General features: G+C 39.1%; 1 protein-coding gene across 1 annotated transcript in view; it reads left to right on the top strand.

Moving 5' to 3' along the window:
- CEP192 (centrosomal protein 192) overlaps window positions 1-22,251 on the top strand; it is a 78,301-nt gene that overhangs the window by 5,260 nt on the left and 50,790 nt on the right. The window contains exons 6-21 of the mRNA XM_074546577.1: window positions 280-420; window positions 695-852; window positions 1,575-1,725; window positions 5,297-5,483; window positions 6,617-6,630; window positions 11,624-11,698; window positions 11,840-12,334; window positions 12,710-12,931; window positions 13,708-13,830; window positions 15,382-15,536; window positions 17,027-17,073; window positions 18,426-18,558; window positions 19,635-19,783; window positions 20,878-21,018; window positions 21,303-21,639; window positions 21,955-22,095. Of these exons, the coding sequence (XP_074402678.1) occupies window positions 280-420; window positions 695-852; window positions 1,575-1,725; window positions 5,297-5,483; window positions 6,617-6,630; window positions 11,624-11,698; window positions 11,840-12,334; window positions 12,710-12,931; window positions 13,708-13,830; window positions 15,382-15,536; window positions 17,027-17,073; window positions 18,426-18,558; window positions 19,635-19,783; window positions 20,878-21,018; window positions 21,303-21,639; window positions 21,955-22,095 (2,669 nt within the window). The remainder of the gene's footprint in view (window positions 1-279; window positions 421-694; window positions 853-1,574; window positions 1,726-5,296; window positions 5,484-6,616; window positions 6,631-11,623; window positions 11,699-11,839; window positions 12,335-12,709; window positions 12,932-13,707; window positions 13,831-15,381; window positions 15,537-17,026; window positions 17,074-18,425; window positions 18,559-19,634; window positions 19,784-20,877; window positions 21,019-21,302; window positions 21,640-21,954; window positions 22,096-22,251) is intronic.

The raw sequence follows: 22,251 nt of genomic DNA, 5'->3' as shown, positions 1-22,251 counted from the left end.
CAATTGCAGATGAAAATGTCCTTTGTACTGCAATCCTTGCTTTGTTGTATGACTCACAATACTGTAGCATACTGTACTTAGTGGCTACTGTATCTGATAGATTCAATTTCTGAAGAAATTTGCTTGAAATTATTGCAGAAATTTATGTTTAAAAATTTTTTTTACAAGTCTTATCATGTATTCTTAACCCTTTTCCCCGTTTCCACTATATCTGGTCTATATAATTTTAATCACTGGCAATTTTCATGGCATTAAAGGTTAATTTCTTGCCCTCTACAGGAAGTATGCAAAAGCAGAAGCTCTGATGACAGTCACAGATCCTGTACATGATATTGCATTTGCTCCAAATCTGGGAAGATCCTTCCACATCTTGGCTGTAGCAACCAAAGACGTACGAATTTTCACACTAAAACCTCTAAGGTGAGCTTAAGAGGAAGATGGTTTGATGTGATGTGATGCACACTATACAATCTTGTTCAAATTGTCTCTGCAAAGCAAAAGTAATAATGTATGCAGGATTGTTTTTAGCAACCTGATTTTTAAGGTGACGAGATTGTGAGCAAGTCTATAATTTTCTCTGAATACCTAATCTAATAACAGTTGTTATTACAAGGATTTAGTAGTCTCTGACATCATGTTCAAGCCCAGACCTTTGAACAGTTGTGTGCAGAACTGTCACTTTTCTCTTAAACAGGAAAGAATTGACTTCATCAGGAGGATTAACAAAATTTGAAATTCATATTGTGGCACAGTTTGATAATCACAACTCCCAGGTGTGGCGAGTGAGCTGGAATATTACAGGCACAGTGCTTGCCTCCTCTGGTGATGATGGCTGTGTTAGGCTCTGGAAGGGTAAGGTCACCCATTTGAATCACATTAACTTTGTAGTCTAGTGAATATATTTGAGAAATTTTACTCAAAACATAATTTTGGAGTGAGTGTCCATTTTAGATTTGTGAAAGATAGATTTTTATTGTCTATATTTCTGTTTACGTTTAAGAAAAACAGAATTCAGAAATAACTTTCTGTGTGAAATACTTGCATGATTTAGGTTGCTGTGAATAGCTGTTACTGTACCCTGAAATTGTTTCACCAGACTAGAGCTACATAAAGTTGTCATTTTAAAAAGTAAGGTGGATATTTTCTCTGACTTGAGAATTTTCCTCTAAACCTAGAAAATCTACATTCAGTCACAATGTCAAGGCAAATGGCTTTTTTCTGTGTACATATTTAAGAGAAAACAAACAAATAAATGCATCCCTCTGTCAACCAACCAAATAAAAAAAAAAACCAAACCAAAATTCCCACAACAACAACAATAAAAATCTACTGGCAGTTATCTTACACATTCTCATTTGTTCTTCAGTGTTTTAACAGTGGAAACTGAGTTTTAAATTATGGACAGGCAGAGAATATCAGGCAGCTAAAGGGCCGGATCCTCAGCTGTTTGGAATTTATATATAGGTATTGAAGTTCACGTGTGATTCACACCAGGTGTGCGGCAGTTGAAACATTTGTAGAGAAACTGAGCTTCAGAAGAGAAACTAACAGTGTCTGTATATCTGTGTTTGCAGCTAATTACATGGACAACTGGAAGTGTACTGGTATACTGAAAGGTAATGGGAGTCCAGTGAATGGTAGTTCTCAGCAGGGAATTTTTAATGCCTCTCTAGGTTCAGCCAATACAAGTCTGCAGAATTCACTAAATGGATCATCTGCCAGCAGGTAGGTTAAGTAGTAAAGAGACTGATTTTCAGTAGTCTGTTCTCTGAATCTTTATTTCATTTAGCTCTCATATTTGTTTTACATGTTTTTAAAGTGCAGTGTCATTTATTGCATGAGTACTTCTATAAGCTCCTCTGGTTTTGCTCTGTGGTTCATCTGTTATGCAAGTGTTAAGAGGAAAATGAACAAAACAGTAAGTCACATTGAATCAGTCTGTATAAATAAGCAATATAAATAATTATTTTGGTTTTTAGTCCTTTCATATTATTAAAAACAACATTTCTGAAATAGTTTTAAAGGAGAAGCTTCATCCTACTGGTGTGTAACTGCCCTTTTGATTTAGATATATGCTTAAAAGTGAAGCAAAAATGCCAGCAACAAATTCTGTCTTTTCTCTGGGATGATATAGCAGAAGGGAAGGAAGAAAAGTTACTTGATAACAGTTTCAACAATCAAATGTTAGTGTGATTTAGTTTACTTGTTTTTTTCAGGTGTGTAGCATCAATTGAATAAAAGTTCTGTGGTTTTAAAATTTTCTTCATATGGCATTCATATTGCAAATAATATGCCTCAATCTCTGTTAGGTTTTTGTTCTGTAATTGTTGCTTTTTAGTGAGTAAATTTTACTGCCTCTTCTGAAAAAACATTTTCATTTGTGCACACTGAAATGTAGAAATATGCTGAGTCTTGCATGTGTATGGTGCAGTGTGTACAATCAGCTTTACAGAATTCTAAGGATTCTGTATAAGAATATAAGAATGAGATGTGGGCAGATTCCATAGCAGTGGTTTCCAAGTTTTGTGGCCACCTTTGTTTCAAGTGCCTTGGGATAGTTTCCTTTCCGTCCTTGTGGAGTTACTCATGTGGGGTTTTTTCAGTTTGGAAAGCCTATTGGCAAAGTTGGCTTGTGGAGAGTAGCACCAGCCTATCCCCTCTTGCCCTTTCAGCAGTCAATCCTGAATGGCAGTTCACAATCCCTAGCCCTGTTGAACAGAGAACAGGTTTCACATTTTCCTCACAAGATAAATGCGGACACAAGAGGTGGTAATGGGCCCGGTCCCAACAAGAAAGGGCAGCAAAATTATGTTAGTCATGATTCCAGATTCTACTTGCAGTGTAGCAAATGAAATGCAGCCCTGCCTTGGACATGGTATATCCAGAGCTATGTAACTGCATTTGCTTGGGCTCCTGTGGGGAAATGCAGGCTGTCTTACAGCTCTTTGGCATAGGGTGTGGTTTTACAATCTCCTTATCTAAGACTCTGCTGCCACCAAGACTAACCATCCCCACCCCTCTCGTGGCTCTTCTCCTGTCCCTGAACTTGGTGCTAAGCCATTGTGCAGCTGAAACTTCTGGCATTATTTCTATTCCCTTCATTGCTCTGTATTGGAAGGTGTTTTGTTGTGGTTTTTAATAAATTATTCTTGCCTCTGATTTGTAAAACAATGTTATTTCCAGAATTAAGTCAAGGCCTGTGGAATTTTGGGACATATGGTGTCTTGTCCTAGGATTGAGCCTTACATTAAAAGATACACACTTTACTACAGGCTTTCTTTTGTAGTGATACTGGCCTGAGTTGTGTAAGCACAGCTGCTAACTTCTGTGTTAGTGTTAACATGCTGATAAAGATTCATGCATTGACATTTGACTAAATAGGAATCCTACACATGACTTGTCTCTGACTGTACATGCTGTGTTTCGTGTCTATATATTTAAACACTTAAGACAGCTATAGCACAGGCAGATCTGGAAAAGTTTATAAAAGCACTATGGCCAAACTGAATTTGTACTTGAAATAAATTTCAGAACGTGTGATGTAGATTGTTAGGAAATAAACCAGTAGGGCTGTATTATTATGTTGATGTAACTGTGTGTGTAGATTTATGATACAATTTCCATTCTCCATTTGTATTATGTCCTTTTTAACAGAAAGCAGAGCTGATACCAAGCTAACTGGAGTAACTTTGGTGTTTTGCTGCTTGTTGCATGCACACAGGAATGGAAAACGAACTCCTTTTTCCCCTTCCCCAGCGCCGTTTGACCTCTCCCAAGACACCAGCAGCCTGCTAACTACTAAATACTGTTCAGAAAGCCTTTTTCAAACACGTTGTATGCATTTTTTGTACTAGCCTGCACAGTTTGATACTGATGGAACACCCGATAGAAAAATATTTGGAGAGGCATCTTGTTTGGAAAAAAACGTAAACAACCCACCCAAACCTCAAAACTTCCATCAGAACGTAGTTTTGAAAGCTTGTAAAATTAAAAGATAGTTTGTGATTAAAACCAAGAATTTTTGTCCTTGATTGGGATGGGAGGAGGGAAACGACCATTACGGTAACTTCCATTAAAATTGTTTTGAGAACCAATTTGTTTTGCATTTCAGAGTGTTCAGCATTTGATAAGGATTCCCTAAACATTACAAGGTTGTAACTGCTTTGTAATATATATGCAACTGTTAGTTCTAAAGAAGTGAGAAATCTGTTTTGACAATTGTACAGATGATGGCTTTTAGTGGTTTGTTATTGCTTCGTTTATATTCTTTAGTATGACTTCAAATAAATGTTTTGTAAGTACTGTCATACTTCATCCTGAAAGAAGTACTTTCTCTGTTACATATGTACATTCCTGTGGTAAGAGTTATAATTACATGGAATACTTAAATTCTCTCAACGTAATATCCTTGAAAAATGCAAACACTTTAGCCATACAGAGATAGAAACCAAAATGCAGTTTGTTGTTAATTGTCCCATAACTTCGTTAATAAACTCATAGCTGTTCTTTGTTGTAAGTCCACAGAATTGTAAATAAGACAGAAAACATAATATAGTTATACTAAAATGCACAAGTGTTACGGGTAAGTTCTAATAAAAGCAGTAGCAAAATGACATGGAGTGGCATAATTGTGAATCTTGCATTCACCAGGAATCTTGAATTTACACAAAATTGAGGATTTTGCAGAAATATGTAAATAGATACAAAGACTGTATTTCATTCAAAGCAGTTATTCTTTGTAAATGTATATCAATGTAAAAAGTGGTGTTTTTACGTCTTCTAGAAATGCTGTGAAGTTAATCTGAATTAGGTGCATATGCAGCAAGTGTACTTTTTGATAATATTTAATGTATATTTTGTGTCACAAAGAAAGCATTACTGAAAGCTGTTAACAAATCACAGAAATTCTGGGAGAATGAAAGCCTGTTAATAGCTGTACTACACCACCTTTTTGACTTCAAAATAATCAATTCTTTTGTAAAAATGTATGCTAGGACTATGACTATGGTATTTTCAATGAATTTTGGTGGAAAAGACTATTATTTTGCTTTAAAGAAGAGTTTCCAGATTTGTCTTGTTTTGAATTACAAGCCTTGATTTCTGCTATTATGTTCTATTGGTTTTGGCATGGATATACTAAAGCCTTTTTTTTTTCCAGCATGTCTTTTCTCCCCTTTGGTTCTCCTTGTATTTACTACCTTTCTCTTCTTTTCTTGTTTTGTTGGTTTTTTTTGTTTGTTTGTTTTTTTGTTTGTTTTTTTGTTTTGGTGTTTTGTTCCTTTCTTAATTGTTTCAGGTATTTCTTTCCCCCTCTGGATTCCCCACGGGCTGGATCGAGATGGTCCAGTCATGCCCAGCTCCTTCCTCCTCCTCCTCTGATAGAGCAGTCTTGTGATGCTGACACTGCCAACCTCCAGTATCCTCACCCTCGCAGACGATGTGTGTCTCGGCCTCTTAATCTTTTACCTGAGAATGAAGGGGTTTAATGTGTTCCTTTAAATAAATTCTGAAGGGCCTTATTCTGGGTGTTTGTGAATGCTTCCATTTCTGGCTGCCTTTGTATTCCTTCTCTGGTACAAAAGACTTTTTTAAACATGTGGGAATTTCGTGCATGTTTTGTGAGACAAAAAACATTTAGAACATGTTATTTGTGTATCAAAGACCATTTTATTTTGTACCCATTGAATTTTGGGAACGTACATAAACAGTATTAGCCATGCGCTCTTTATGGAGTAGATGGTTTCAATTTGCCTGGGGTTTTCTCCTTTTCTTTTTATCTTTTTTGAATCAATTTAGTATGGTTTTTATTTTTTTCTTTTTGTATACTGCATTTAAGTGTGAAGCACATTCTCAAAATTAGACATGCCTTCAAGACACTTATGAGTGAAGAATGATGTTGCATCACCTTGTTAAAGAAACAAAACCATTCCTGTGTATATTGCAGCAAAATAACTTGAAGTGTTTGGTTACTTAGGGTTTTTCCATCTTGCTATATAAATATTTAAATTTTATAATTGTGGTTGACTAATAAACTTGTTCTGAAAGGTCTGTATTTGTATGTCTTTCCTTGTAATTATTTTTTAACAGGTTCCTGATGAAGGAGTTTTTCTGAATCAGGTGTCCACTCTCCTAGCTCTGCTCTGTGCCATTCTTGATGTGCAGCTGCATATTCCCAGTCTGTGCCACAAGGTGTGCTCTCACTTTTCCCATGGCTGTGCTGGAGGTCTGTGCAGGCTCCTAAAGCTGTTGGGTTTCACATTACTTCTCAGTTCTTTTCCAGTGATTGAATTCAATCAGGGTGTTTTGAAGAAAGAGTGCTGGCTTGAAAAATGCCAAATGTCTTTTGTGCTGTCAGCACGGGAGGGAGAATCACTGCTGTGGATCAGTATGTTGGCACTGACTCAGTCTGGTGCAAGGCAGGCAGGAAGACAATGCTGGGCAAAGAATACTTGGTATTGCCCAGGAGTAGCATTACTGCACAGGATGGGACTGCTGAGGTTTTTGGGCAGATCCTGGGGGAAGGAAGGAAGGAAAGAGGAGGCCTTTGTGCTGCAGAAACCCAAAGTATAATTGTATATTTCAATGTGCTTCAAAATGGACTTACCCTGTTTCCTAGACCACTGCTGTGAGGTAAGGGAGAGGACAACTTGTATTTTTCCAAAATGACATGTTCCTATGAGCTTTACTTGTGTTCTGAAAACTTCAATTGCTTAGATCCACCACATTTGTTTTTTTGTTTCTCTCTGAGGAATAAAGTTTTAATTTAAAAACCCATGAGGTACACTGGTATTAGAATGTGCTTGCTGAACATGTGTGGAGGGAGGCTGCTGATACTTTCCAGCCAACAGGAACAGAAGTGAACAAAAGGAAAAAAAAGTTTTATACCTTTACTAGAAAAAGTTAACACGAAACCATGCCAACTTTGTATGGTAAACAGAAATGTTACGTGATTAAAGGATAATGCTTAAATGGAGGGTGGAAAATAACTGTTCCTCTAAGGGAGAATGAATAATTGAAAAAATAAAAATCAACACTATTACACTGGGATATAGTCCTAAACCAGACCAAATTGTTTCTTGATATGGAAGCAACAAAACATATTTTTTAAGTGTTAAACCATTTGCAGCATTCATGTCTTAACCCTGGAAGAGGTCACTGATAACCAGTTAGAGTAATGACAATCTTTTGCAGTTTCTAGTAGTGCGTTGTTAATAGTTTATTCAGCACGGTCACGTTATTTTCCTCTGTGATGAACATGTGTTATTATTAGATATCCTAATTCCAGTCACACTTCTTACTAATGGAAACATGCTGTAAAATTGAGTGCAAACAAGTCATGTTAGAACACAGTGGCCAGGTACTTTAACCTCAGCAAATGAGCTCAGGCTGGTTTTGTGGCCAATGCCTGCCTTGCCCCCTAGCTGCTATTTTGTATTGACCTCTCTCCAAACCAGTAGCCTTTGATGCACATCCCTGACTTTCCACCTCTGCTTCCTCAAACTCATCGACTCTTCTTCCTTGACTCAAGCCTGTGAATTTCTGTGCAGGATCTGGGCCCTTGGACATAGGCAGCAAAACTCTAGGAGGGAAGATTAGAGAAGGGCTTTGAAAGGGATAATTACAGCAGGTACACACAATATTTTAAATTTATGCAGCACTTTTTAAGGCTACACTCCTTTTTCTTCTTCTGCAAGAATACCCACAATAGCCCTTCTACTGCTTCTGTGCTTGGAGCACATCTTAGTTTGAGCTGCCAGGATTGGAAAGTTTTGGGTCCTGTAGAAGCCATGAGATGGCATTGGTGGTTTTCTTTGCTTTCTTTGGTTTTGTGGGTTTGTGTGTGCGGTTTGTGTCTGTGGTGGTTTTGCTTTTGGTGTTGTTTGGTCTTGTTTTGAACATATTTGAACCAGTATGAATTTCTGATTACGACAAATGTGGATTTTCACTCTCCATACAAGGAATACAACCATAGAAATGCATTCTGAAAACATCCTGGAGAGCACTGAACTTGATGTAGATCTGTAGAAGTTTTCATGCACACACACACATTTGGAAGGCACCTGCTCACATCCTCTACTTAAAAAATCCCTGTGACATGTACGCTTCAGCATGAAAATGAAATTTTCCATGTTCTGTACATAAACAAGAACACAAGGAGTTCCACCTCAACATGAGAAAGAACTTCTTTACTCTGAGGGTGGCAGAGCACTGGGACAGGCTGCCCAGGGAGGTCGTGGAGCCTCCCTCTCTGGAGACATTCAAACCCCAGCCAGAGCCCCTGCTCTGGGTGACCCTGCCCTGGCATGGCGGTGGGACTGGACCAGAGGTTTCTTCCACTCCTAATAATTCTGTTTTCCAGCCTCATTGTGAAAAATGCTAATGACTTGTTTTTAAAATTTTAATAGTTATAAAATGGTTTTAAAATAGTAAAACAATTAGAATAATAATAATTTAGACTATTTGGAATATGAGATGATAGAAACAAAGAGTTACAGATGGTCCAGGTACCTTTTTCTGGGCAAAATAAGCCCGAAAAAGGACCCACGTTAACGGAGGATTAACCCTTAAAAACAACAGCCTGTTTCATATTCATACACCTCATACATGATGCATAAATTCCATTCAAACACGGGATTCTGTCTGGTCAGTGTCAACTTCCTCCTCTTAATCCTGACGGCATCTTCAGGCTGAGCAAGGCAGGAAGAAGTTGGTTTCTTCTGATAAGAGGCAATAAATTCTCTTCCTCTGAAAGATTTAGGTGTCCCGTGGCTCCTATCTTGCTGCGCGTCCTTTCTTTAAAAAACGTATCTTGCATAGCACAGTTTCTATTTTAACATTTTTTCTAACCTAGAAATATATTTAACACACTACTTAAGAAAATGAATACAGCATAACCTAACATAACACATATAATGTAAAAAATGAGTATTTTGTTTTTGGCTTTTCACACATATTAAAATGAATATTATATGTGTTGTGTTAGAAACGAATGCTGTATTAATTCTCTTAAGTAGTGTGTTAAATATAGTTTTTGGTTATAAAGTAAGGTTAAAATAGAAACTATGCTATGCAAGATACTTTTTTTAAAGAAAGGACTTGCAGCAAGATAGCAGCCACGGGACACCTGTCTTTCAGAGAAAGAGAATTTATTGCCCTCCTATCAGAAGAAACTAACTTCTTCCTGCATCGAAGGCGTTGTTAGGATTCAGAGGAAGAAGCTGACACTGACCAAACAGAATTCTGTGTTTGAATGGAATTTATGCATCATGTATGAGGTATATGAATATGCAACAGGCTATTGTTTATAAGGGTTAATCCTCCGTTAACGTGGGTCCTTTTTCGGCGTCCTGCTGCCCAGAAAAGGTACCTGGACCGTCTGTAAATCTTTATTCTTATTGTTAAATATTGTCCTAATGCAATTTGACCATATTATTATTACTCAAATTATATTAATATTTTTATAACTATTTTATTAGTATTAAATTTTCAAAATTTAAAAAAAAAGTGACTGGCGGTTTTCAGATATAATATTAATTATAATGTTTCAGAAAAGCCACACTCATCTAACAGATTAAGATAGCAAAAACGAGACAGAAAACAAAGCTGGGAATATAAACAACGTCAGACAAGTTAATCTGAATGATCTTATTTGTTTTTCCCAGTTCATTTCCTTTCAGTAAGGGAAACGGAATCTTGCGGTTTAAACAGGGACCAATAGAGGAATCTTTGGTGCATGAGCCAGCCCTTGATGGCATGGCATGCCTTTTCACAGCTTTGACATAGGGAAAGAATTTTTCCGTTTTTTTCCTTTTTCAACTATCCAGGGCATGTCCCTCATACCTTCCCCACCATGTTCTGTCTTCCTCCATGACTTTTCCTCCTGCTTTTGCAACATCTGTGAGCTTAGTTTTGGCATCTTTTGGTCCTTTGCACTGCACCTGATAGAATCCCGGTCAAGTTTGCTGTAGTCACTTTTTTCCCAAATTTCCCACATTTGTTTTTTTTCTCCTCCAATTGCAATTGCTTGGATGGAATCTCCATTCCAGAGTGTTTGTAAGTCCTTCTTATTTGCTCTGGCCTTCAGCAGAGATGGATTTAGGCAGGCTTTGCTGCATGTGCCTGCACTTGATGGCATACGGTTTTGATGGCTTTGACTTTGGGAGGATTTTCTTGATTTTTTTTTTTTTTTCCCCAAGTAACAATTGCATGTTCCTCACATCTTCCCCTCCAAGTTAAGTCTTCCTCCTTAACTTTTTTCCCCGGCTTTTGCAACATCTGTGAGCTTAGTTTTAGTGTGTTTTGGTCCTTTGCTCTGCAGCTCATTTCCTCATAAACGATTTTTTGAAGACACTAAGTCTCCCGATTTTCTGCTTTTTTTCAATTGCATTTCATTTGATCCTATCTCCTTTCCAGAGTGTTTGTTAGCCTTTCTTTTCGCATTCGCAAGATTCCGTTTCCCTTCCCGAAAGGAAATTTCATTTCCTTTCGGGAAGGGAAACGGAATCTTGAGGTTTCAATGGGGACCAAGAGAGGAATCTTTGGTGCATGTCCCTGCACTAGATGGCATGCCATGCCTTTTCATGACTTTGACTTTGAGCAAGATTTTCTTTGATTTTTTCTTTTTTTCCTAAGTATCCATGGCATGTCCCTCATATCTTCCCCTCCAAGTGGTATGTTCCTCTTTAACTTTTTCCCCTGCTTTTGCAACATCGGTGAGCTTAGTTTTGGCATCTTTTGGTCCTTTGCACTGCACCTGATAGAATCCCGGTCAAGTTTGTTGTAGTCACTTTTTTCCCAAATTTCCCACATTTGTTTTTTTTCTCCTCCAATTGCAATTGCTTGGATGGAATCTCCATTCCAGAGTGTTTGTAAGTCCTTCTTATTTGCTCTGGCCTTCAGCAGAGATGGATTTAGGCAGGCTTTGCTGCATGTGCATGCACTTGATAGCATACGGTTTTGATGGCTTTGACTTTTGGAGGATATTTCTTTAATTTATTTGTTTCCCAAAGTAACCATGACATGTTCCTCATATCTTCTTCTCCAAATGGTGTGTTCATCTTTGTCTTTTCCCCCTGCTTTTGTAACATCTGTGAGCTTAGTTTTGGCATGTTTTGGTCCCTTTGGTCCTGTTTTGGTCCTCAAAAGCACTGTCAGGATTCAGAGGAAGAAGCTGATACTGCCGAGACAGAATCCTGTGTTTGAATGGAATTTATGCATCATGGATGAGGTGTATGAATATGCAACAGGCTGCTCCTTTTAAGAATTAACCCTCTGTTAACGTGGGTCCTTTTTTGGGCTCGTGCTTCCCAGAAATGGTACCTGGACCGTCCGTAACTCTTTGTTCTTGTTTCATTTTGTCCTAATTCAATTTGTCTTGTCCAAATTATTATTACTGTAATTGTATTGCTATTTTTAAAACTATTTTATTACTATTAAACTTTTAAAATTTTAAAAACAAATGACTGGCGTTTTTCAGATACAATATTCATTTTGATGTTTGAGAAAAGGCACACTCATCTAACTGATTCCGATGGCAAAAGCGGAACAGAAAGCAACGCCGGGAATATAAACAACTTCACATGAGTTAATCTGAATGGACCTTTTTTGTTTTTCCCATTTTTAGGCAGGACGGTGGACAGCAGACAGCAGGCGGGATGTTCAGCGGCCATTTCCCTGGAAGACCCGGGGCTACTCCCTGGTACGGGGACCCAAGCCCGGCTGGCCTGAAAGCAAATACCTGATACAAAATAGACGGATGATATCCTTCCCTTCCCCACACCGCCCGCGGCCCCGCCACCTATTCCCGCTCCCGTTCCCGCTTCCACTCCCGCTCCCTCAGGCCACACCCGACCTCGTTCCTTCTAACGGCCGGGGGGGCGGGGCTGGGCGGTGCCGCGCGCGCATCACCCAATCAGCGCTGCCGCCTGCCCCGCCCAGACTGTCTCGCTCCCCGTCCGCTACCGCGCGCCGTGCCCGCCCATGGCCGGCTCCGCTTGGGGCGCTGCCATTGGCTGCGCGGGAGGGAGTGCCAAAGTTTTGGCGGCGCGCGCGGCGCCGCTGCGCATGCGCTGCCGGCCGCGAGGGTGTGGGGCGGGCCAGTCGCGCGGCCGTTTCCGTTGCGTGCCGGGGGAGCGAGTGGTGCCCGCCCGGCCGCTGGGGAGCGCTGCGGCGGCGGCGCGGGGCGGATCCCATCCCGAGTTTTGGCGGTCGGTCCGTCTGTCCGCCAGCTCTCCTGTGCGCCTGGAACCATCAGGAAGGGCAGAGCCCTTCTCTCCCTCCTCTTTGGACAAAAAGGCGCTCGCCGGCTTCCGAACTGCGCGTCGGAGCGTGGCCGGTGAGCAGCGGGAGCCTTCCTGCCGCGGCCCGAGGTCACACGGAGTTGGGGTCGCCCCAGCTGGTCCCTGGAGGGGCCGCGGAGGGTGGAAGGCAAGCTGGGACTGCCCGGTCCGCGCGGCTTTACACGCTAAATATAGGCTGGCACGTCTCGCAGCGGCGCTGGAGTGAGTGGCAGGAGCACCGCTCTTGTTGGGCGCTGCGAGAGCGCCGTGAAAGCGTGTCCCTCTAAAGTCTTGGTGGGAGAGGGCTGGGAACGGTTCTTGAGCACTTCTGTGGCTAAAGCGGGGTGGTTTTCCAGGTTTCCCAGGCAGTGATGTGAGGGTGAAGTGCGTTGCCGTGTGCGAGCGTGAAGCTGTTTGGGTCCTGCCTGCAGATGCTGCCCGCGCGGGGCTGATGGTGGTGCCGGGCCGAGCGCTGTTCCAGGCGGGATAATGGAAGACTTCAGGGGTATCGCCGACGAGACCTTCCCGAGCTACTTGGGCCAGTCCTTGAACAGCAGCGCGAGTGTGCTCTTTGAGAATGTCACCGTCTCCTCCAACCCTGGGTTACCTGTGGCGGCCTCCACTGTCGCCAGGAGCCAAGAGGGCGGTGACAGGTGAGGTCTCAGTGAGTGCCATTCAGAAATATAAAAAAAATAGTTGAAGCATCTAACTCTGGAGAGCAAAAATTAATTTTGCAGATTACTTGGTCAGTGATAAAACTATTTACCAATCAGTATCTCAGTAAGCAAACATAGGATTGTCTGTATTACCAGTGTAAACTTCACGCTTAATTTGTAACTAGTAGAATACTTAACATTTACAAAAACTGCTCTTCGAAACTAATTTAATTTTTAGACTGTAATTGTCAAATCTCTTTTAACTCGTCTCTTCAGCTTACTTGACTCGAGTTTGAAGCTGTGTACAGAAGAGAATGAGAGAGAAGAATGTATTTTTTACCTGTGTGTTCTCTGTTAACTGTTCACTGAATTTACCTGAATTTAACTCCTTTTAGAAACTGTAAGATCCAGCATTATGTATAAGATCTAAAATTTGCTCAACAAGGAGTAGAGCAAAGAGTAACAATTCGAAGCCTTTGTGCTTAACTGCCGTCCTGTTACTTAACAAGTAAGATGAGACTTTAATACCCTGTCCTCCCAGAAGGACACCACTAGCCACTAAAAACTGTAATGTGTTTTTTCTCCTACAGAAGACTGGAGAGGAGTGTTCAGGATACATATGTAAATACAGATTAGCTACAGTATTGCAATAACTTAACTTACAGGAAACAAGTAGTCACAAATACGAGTTTTTCCCCCCTAATTTTCTGGAAAACAGGAGCAGTGCATATTAGAATGACTCTGGTATGTGATTTTTTGCCCCACATTTACAGGCTTCCTGATGACTGTGCATCCTATTTAGAAGGGAAACATTCACCTCTATCCAGATCTTCTCACAGCAGTCAGTCACATCCTGAGCCAATGGAAAGAGCTGCCCTCTGCTTTCATGATGACATGTAAGTGAGGTAGTTAAAATCTAATTCTGTCCTAAAATGCAGGCACAGTGTAAGTTAGTATATAGATTTATATGTACTATATGGCTAATTATGGGCTATTTCAGAATTGAGTTGCAGAGTTGAAAGCAGCAGCTTTTACTACTGGCCTGCAGTAACTGGAGAGCTCAGCTGTGCATTGGCCTGTTAGCTTACAGTGTTTGGCAGCCTGGGCAGCTTTTCCTACAAAACCAGCTCCTCCGTGTTTTCTGAAGGGGGATCGTGCTGGGCCACGTGGAAGCACCCAGTGGCTTTCCACTCAGTGGCTGGTGCCACTTAGCCAGTGCAGCCCTACATCAGCAGCATTCTGCTGTTTGATTGATTAATTGGACTTCATATATGTGACAGGAACAAAATCTTCACAAGGGATGTTTCCTAGACTGTGAGGTTTTGTTTTGTTGTCATACTAATTTAAAATGTCCTAAGCATAATTATTTAATTGACTTACCTGAATTTGGCCTGTATTTATCTAGTTCGCTTTATATAATCTAGAATTAAGCTGCTGTTTCTGGTTCGTGTCATGTGTGTGAACAGCATTCTGCGCTGATAAAAATATATTTTGAGTAAGAATCAAGCAGCTTGCTTACAGAAAGGAGCAACAGTTTCTATTAAATTTGCTTTTCCTGTAGCCTCAGTGATTGGTATTTCTTGGGAAATAGTTATTGTTAGAGATACACTTGAGTAAGCATTGGTGAGTGGTGGAAGTGTTGGAAGCTGTTGCATATTCTGACCAAGGCCAGATGTGCTGCTGTTGTGACACAAACTGTACTGTGTGCCTTTCTCACTGATAAAATTGAACCCCAGGCAGTGGGGCTCAATCAAAACAAAGAACGTAAGATTTGAGACAGAGTCAGTGTCTTGATTGTACTCAAGAAAGAAAACAAAATACAGAACATGAACTAGTTGTGTTTTAGACTTTGAAATGTTAGTTTCATTTATTTACTTGAAATACTGAAGCAAAAGTATGAAACTTTAACATCTGGCATGATTAGTTTATAAGCCTGTGTGGATGTTCTGTGAAACCAAAAGCGAAGGATAACTTTCCTGCATAATTGCAAAAGCTGTTATTTAATGACATGCAATTTCAGTAACTCATGTTCTTTATAATTTGGTCCTTTATTGAGTGTAACAGAAATGGTGATATTGTGAACTTGGCAAAATCTTGTCTAGTGTTTGTCTTGGTCTCAAATGGAGCATGGAACTTGGCCAGAGTAAGCCCTTTTGTGCTTATACTTATCCCTCTTTTTATGGAAATCAAAGAGAGGAACAAATAGGTAGAGAGGCATGTTTTGCATGAAATTTCACTATTTGTTTCACAGTTTAGATTGTGATGCTGAAGTCCTTGTAATTTTGATATGTATTCTTTTATTGTAAAATGACAGGTCTCTAGAATCTATCCTATATTGGAAACAACAGTCTGAGACAAAGCAATTGGAGAATGTATCAAATCTTTATCACAAGAGATGATGGTCTGTGTAGCTAACTGATTTTTCATTTAAATAATTCTCTTTCTAGGGAAATTGCTACCCAAATTGAAGACCCTCAGCCATCCTGTGTTAATTTGAAAGAATCCCACTCAATATATGGAGAGCAGCCTCAGAATGTCATTGAACATTCAAATCACAGTCAAAGTACCTTACGTGAAGTTTTGCCTGTTGAACAATTGAAAGGTATTACATTTTGAGAAAAATTGTGTACTTACTGTCACTGTAATTAGCTTTTTATACTGCAGATGTCTTCTTTTGACCATTTCACTGTTTTATGGCAGATTATAAAGGGCTTTTGAAAAAAAACCTCTTGGATTTGAGCAAATTGAAAACAGAGAAAGCTTGTGGTTGACATGTTCTCTGAGTTCTCCTCAAAGTACAAAGCTATACAGCAAGTTGTTGAAAAAAGTGTTTGCTATATAGTACCATAAATAGAATGCCAGTAGTAATCTGACTTAGTTCAGGAACTTTATGGAAGAAGTGTATGCAGCTTGTTCTCTACCCTTTCTATTTCAGTAAGTGTGAGGCTGCAAGGTTATGTTTTAGCTAGCATCTCTTCTCTTGCCCCATTCCAACCTGTAATAGATGTCTTTTATTGCTGCTGTAGGTGTTGGAAGCATGCCCCTCTAGTTATGCATGAAAAAATAGTTTTGAGTACTTGCTGTGAAAACTATACTTTTTCTGAAGTCTGGGTAGAGTACTGGAAACAAAAGAATATTCCCAAATTAATTTTAATAGCATGTCTACTGATACTAAGCTTGTCTGGGGTTTTTGCTAATGCCAGTTCTGTGAATAAATTCTACTTGTCCTTTAAAAGTCAGTAAATACAATTAGTAAATATATACTTTTAGACATTATCCTTTTCCAAGCTTTGAGTATTTGCATAGGTTTTTGTGAAGTATTAATGATTTTGACAGATAACATGTTCAGTGGTAAAGTACTGTGACCTGTAATATAAATAGACGCTTATAAAATCCACTTCTAACAGTGAAGTGGTGGCTCCAGTCATTTGTTGTTGTAGTCTTGAGTAAGTGGTAGTAACTGGCAAGAAAATGGTGATGCTTTTGAAAACTGAGACTGCCCAAGTGTTTGGACTTGATGGTGGCCAGGCAGATTTAGTTACTTGATTTTAACTTGGAAATTATTTGAAAATTGTCTTCTATTCACACCTATTACTAAAGAATTACAAACCTTTTTTGCTAAAATTTGTGTGTGCAAATCTAAACTGTTCTCTGTCATGTGGGACTTCCAGCTGGATTATGTGTGGATCTGAAAGACATTTGGAAGCTGCTTTAAATGATCCAGAACAAGAATTGGTCCAATAGATGAAATGCAGCAGTGGAACAGAACCTTTGTTCCTCTTTCTGCTAGCACAAACTGGGACTCCTTGCTTTCTTGTGCTGCCTTGTGGAAATCCTTAAGGCAATAAATAACTTTGATCATTTTTAGAGTTCTAGCCCTGATGAAACTCTGCCTATTTAACAAGATGCTTTAGATCATTGTCATAAGAACGTATGAGGTTTAGTGTTGTGGTAATCTGTATGTTTGGGTTACTTCTGTGGTGTATGCCAAGACCTTCCAGAGGCTCAGTTTAAACTTAGAGAATAGTCAGCACTTATGTTCTCATGTTTTACTACTAAAATACTGCTCTACACCACTTTCTTATGTTTCAGATTTGCCAACTGGAATACGTTTTCTCCCAGATGTTAAAAACAGCAAGGTAAAAGCTTTTCCAAATACAGTGAAATGAAATGGTTTTTAATATTAATCTAATAAATTTAATTCTGTGAGAGGAGGAGGAAGGAATGGAGCTGTGTTTATTGTTTTATACTGTGTATATCTTGTGTTTTAAAGGTGCTGTCATGACTCACTTTGCCTTCATTTTGCAGATCACTTCATTAGTACCGTGTGAACATGACTCCATCTAATATTCCTCAGCTGTGAAAACTGTTGTTTGTTCCTAGCTTCCACTGTCTTGTAGTTCTTTGTCACTGTATGGACCTTGCATTTTATGCCTGTTGTAGTCTGTCTTAGTGAAGCATCTTTTGAGGAATTCTTTTGTAGTGCTTTTGGAAATTGAAGTACACAATCCAGAGCTAGCAAATAGCTGCTGGTATTGACAGGTAGTGTTATGCTTCACCTGTTTTTATCTACTGTATTAGAGATGCTAAGAGTTTTGGTCACAGAGACCCACTGCAGACAGGAATGGGAGGGTCTCCTGTTCCTTGTAGAAAATACACATCAGGCTGCAACCAAATGCTGTCCAATACATACTCCTTAACGTGTCAGCTGGTATTCTGATTTAGTTTTCTGTCTTTTGATTTTTGTAGGGGCCACAGTGGTCAGTGAGTTGCAGTTGAATGCTTGCTGGTTGTCTTCTGAAAACCATTATTCATTTTCCTTTCAAATTCTTTACTTTATGAACTTGGACTTTTTTTTGCTGTGTCAAAGATCTGTTCATCACAAAGAATATGAGACTAAATCTATAGCAGACATTACATCATGCTGTTTTTAAAAATCATTCAGCTATGGAAAAGATGGAGTATTTCCAGTTAACTAGATTCAGCTGAAATATTACTTTATGAGTAATTCAGTGTGCTCCTTTGGAGAAATTTCCAACAAAAGTTGGATCTGTGTGTACCATTTCTGAAGAGGCTCTGTTTTAACAGCACAGGAAACTATTGAGAGATGTCTTTGTACATTTAAGTTGGCATTGCAGCTCAATGAATGATGGAGGATAGTTTTTTCAAGTGTAAACTCTGCATTGCAATGTTTCAGTTCTTTATTTTGAGGTCTCTTAAGTTTGGTGTCCTTCAGATGCTTTTTTGGTCTTCCCCTTTTATGCTTCCCATGTTTCTTGTATGCATCCATTCTGGAAGCTAGCAGGCAAAGTCCATTGGAACTAGAGTGTTTCCTGGGATAAATAAAAAAGTGTGTGCAGAGTTTTGCAATATTATTCACCTCATTAATTATTTTATTTTTATTATTCACCTCATTAATTATTTTTATTAACTGAATTCATACAATAGTTAGTAATTTCTAGAAACATTTCTTTATGGGTGCTTTTCACAGGTTGGTCCATCTGAACCTTCTGAAAAGCTGATGGAAGGTGTTATCTCAGGTGTTCACCTTAGCAATAGCCTTTCAAGTTTTTTGGAGAATGAGAAACTCTCATCTCTTCTAAGCACAGATGAAGATTCCACTGGTAGGTGTGTTTATAACTCTTGGTAGCTGAGTCAGAATTAGTCTCAATGTTATTGCATACTTCAGAAGAAAGATTCTGTTTTACTTAAGTATTTAATATCAGATTGTGCTTGATAAAAAAGTAGTATAACAATATTAAAGAAAACTGTTCTTTGGAAAGCTGACTATTTTAAAATTGTAACAGGAGTAGGTGGCTGTGGAATTTGTCAGAGAGGATCACAATTGGAATTTTAATCTAAAAAATTAAACAATAGTCCTCAGTTACTGTGAAGCAAAGATAGAAGTGGCAACATCAGCATTGATTTAATAAAGTGGTAACTCTACCTACATTTTCAGTTCAGTTCAGTAGAGATAAAATTCTGTAGTGAAGAGCACACCCATGCAGTTAAAAAGGACTTTTACTTGAGTTTGAGTTCACCTCTCTTTAGATGCTGCATGTGTGCGGTAACGTCTGAGTTTTAAGTCTAATTTATTTGCAGGCATAAAAGTGAGTGCACGAGTTCTAGATCACTAAGAGTTTGGAACTTTTTGTGCCCTTCCAGGGGCTGCTGCAGAAGGACAAACATGCTCTTCATTAGTGCAGCTGACTTTGCCCATGACATGAAGGATGACAGGGCATGTTCTTGGATGTATCAATGGGGGAGGCAGAGAGATCAACAGGGTTACTGTTGTGAGATGAGGTACCCTTGCAGTAAAGTTACTGCATTTCTCCCGTGGCATCTACATATGTCATGACTGTCTTTTGAAGTTGTTTTGTTCTTTCTTGTTGCATAACTTCACTTGAGAGTTTAGCATAATAAGAATTAAGTTAATAGTTTGCTGAGTAGAAATACTGTTGGGTTTTTTTTTTACACTCAAGAAGATGAAGTTACTTTTGGTTGCCCTCCGAAGAGTTGGTAGCTGTTAGCTGGAAATATTTGCCTATTCAGGGTTCCAGTACTGGTGAACCTAACTGGTCTTTTTGTTTTTATCATGCAATTCAATATTCAGTGTAAAATATGGAATTGTTTTGGTAGTATATCAGGTGATATAAAATGTCTGTTAAAATGAAAAGGATATTTTCTTCTCTTTTCATAGGTGAAGATATTGATGATGAAGAATTTGATAACAAACTAGAAGCGTATTTTGAGCAGCTGATACAACCAGAAATAAGAAGAGACACCAACCTGCAAAACCTCTCAGAACGCTGTGCAGCACTGAAGCTGTCTGAAAATGTCTTACTAAAAGTAGGTTTAAAGTTCAAAACTCAGCATGCCCAATGGCTCTTAAACATGTTAAATTTTCAGTGATTATATTTGTTGGTATTCTAAACAGAGTTAGTTTTAATGGTCTTTTTGGTTTCTTTTTTTTTGTTTCAATAGGTATTAAGGCAACATGCTGACACTTCTTTTTGATGATACAAGTTTATAAGTAATAATTTGAATCGTTTGTTTTTCATCTTGCATAGCAATGTCCAAAGTCTTTTAAAGTGACACAGAGACTTGTCTTTCCAGGAGAGTCAATAATTCTCTTAAATAATTGGTAAATAATGTGGAAGTTAACTGTAGGGCAGTAGCAGGCTGGTTTGTGGTTTGCCGTTGAGCAACAGTTAGCTCCGTTCCAAATGAGTTGCCAGGGGTTAAGTGCCTTTCCATTTTCTTGGCTTTGCAAGAGTCATTGTGATCCTGGCAGTCTCATGCTTGACCAGAGTGGAAAAGTGTGATTTAAACAGTTAAACTGCAGCTTCTGAAATTTCAGAAATTTCCTGACTGACATCAGAGTTTCCAGGCTGATTGGGAAGTGATGTTAACCCTGTTCAAGTAGTCTGGATAGGCTGCAGTTTGTTACAGCGGTGCATGAAGGAAGGGATAAGTGGTTTTAAGAGTGAGAATAGCAGAGCTCTGCTCTCAGGGCTTCTCTGTGCAACATGTCCCTGCCTTGTAGATAGACGGTAGGGTAGGTGCAAAAGGCTCTGAGTCTGATTTGGACCCTTCATCCAACAATGGGTCAGCTAGGAGTGAAAGGGGAATAACACAGAACCCTTGTTAAAGGGAATGAAAAGATGTAGTAGGAATAAGAAGAGATCTTCCCATCCTCTTGTTGTGTATGCCCTTGCAGGCACATCTATGGATTGGCATGGCCAGGAACTGTTCTTGGTGGCAGAGGCTAACTAGAGGTGCTGGCTATGGCAGTGTCGTATGAGTGAACAGAGAATCATTAATCTCTTTCCTACCAGAGAATTTTTTAGTGTTGTGAAAGGCCCTGTAGTGTTTTTTTTTTTGGTTTGGTTTTTTTTTTTAATATCTAATCTACCTAAATGTTTTATAATTTTTATCTAAAGGAGAGCTTTAAGGATTCTGCCGGTTATGAGGCTGTGACTGAAATAGACTCTGGAAGTGCTAGTGATGAAGATTCACAAAATGAAGGGATAACTGGACGTCCTGTGCAAAAACAAACGCTGCCCAGAGCAGTGCAGCAAATGGTATGAAATTGCCAGTTAAATTCCTATTATTCATGTAGAGTAAGTCTGTAGTAGAAGATGGCAGTGTGTTTGAAAACTTGTTAGTTCTTTAGCTAACCACCCAACCTTCCTTTACAAAAAATTAATAATACCACTTTGGTTCTATGGCTGTTTTTCAAACATAGTCAGCTTGGACTGTTTTGTATCTAGAACTTTTAATACATGCAGTTAATAACTGTGCTTCTGTCACTTTTCAAATGATTATTGTTTTCCTGTCACTTTTCAAATGATTATTGTTTTCAAAGAATTCGGTGACTGCCGAGGATGTGCTGGATTCCCGCACAGCTGCTGAGCTGCGATTAGACTCCCTGTACCTCCAGTGCATGGACAGCCATAAAGCTGATGTCTCAGATGTCCTTCCAAAGCAAGAACTGGAGTCCTCTGTCTGTCAGGCTACTTATTCTGATGCAGAAGTGCTACACACAGCAAGAGGATTTTTGGGACGTGACACCACTCCTGAGCTTCCTAGTGCAAATGCACCTCAGGCAGATGCAACTCAATGTAAAGCTGGTCTTCCTGATACTTACCTGTCTCCAGCTGGGGACAGCTGTGAGAACTTAAGTTTAGCTACAACAGACAAAGGTAGGATGCTTTACATACTACCTATCCTTACATGTAAACCTGTCCGTGCAATTGTGACCATATTCTGTTGCATGGAAAAAGAAATACAATTGTAAGCTAGGCATTTTTATTTAGTTGTAGGAGTTGGTAATAAAAAGCAATGTAGCAGGAATTAAGTCTGACTTGCTATTGTTTTCAGAAACACTGATTGTTGTATATTGTACTTAACTGTTACTTATTTGCTGATGAAATTAGTTTAAGCTTGCAGTTGGAGCAACTTTTGCCATATCCCTTTTTTATTTTAATCCATAATGAAGCATTTGATGTATTTTTTAGGTGATTTGCCACACAGCATTGTCTATCAAAATGAGGAGGGCAAATGGGTGACTGATCTTGCATATTATACTGCATTTGATGAAGAACAAGATTTAAATATGTCTCAAGATGATAAAAGAAATGAGGAATTCGTTACTGGCTGTATGTAATCATCTTTTTTACTTAACTCTTGTTGTCTGTAATAATGTTAAGTAAACTTTCTTCCTTTTTTTTTTCACTTCAACAAATCAGTATTTGGTGTTGCAAAGACTCCAGGTTTTAGATACTACAAATTATTTGAAAGGTGATGCTGATAGT

The sequence above is a fragment of the Zonotrichia albicollis genome, chromosome 1 (assembly GCF_047830755.1).
Source record: "Zonotrichia albicollis isolate bZonAlb1 chromosome 1, bZonAlb1.hap1, whole genome shotgun sequence".
Taxonomy (NCBI): domain Eukaryota; kingdom Metazoa; phylum Chordata; class Aves; order Passeriformes; family Passerellidae; genus Zonotrichia; species Zonotrichia albicollis.
The sequence above is the reverse complement of the archived record's forward strand: the minus strand, read 5'-3'. Positions and strand labels throughout refer to the sequence as shown.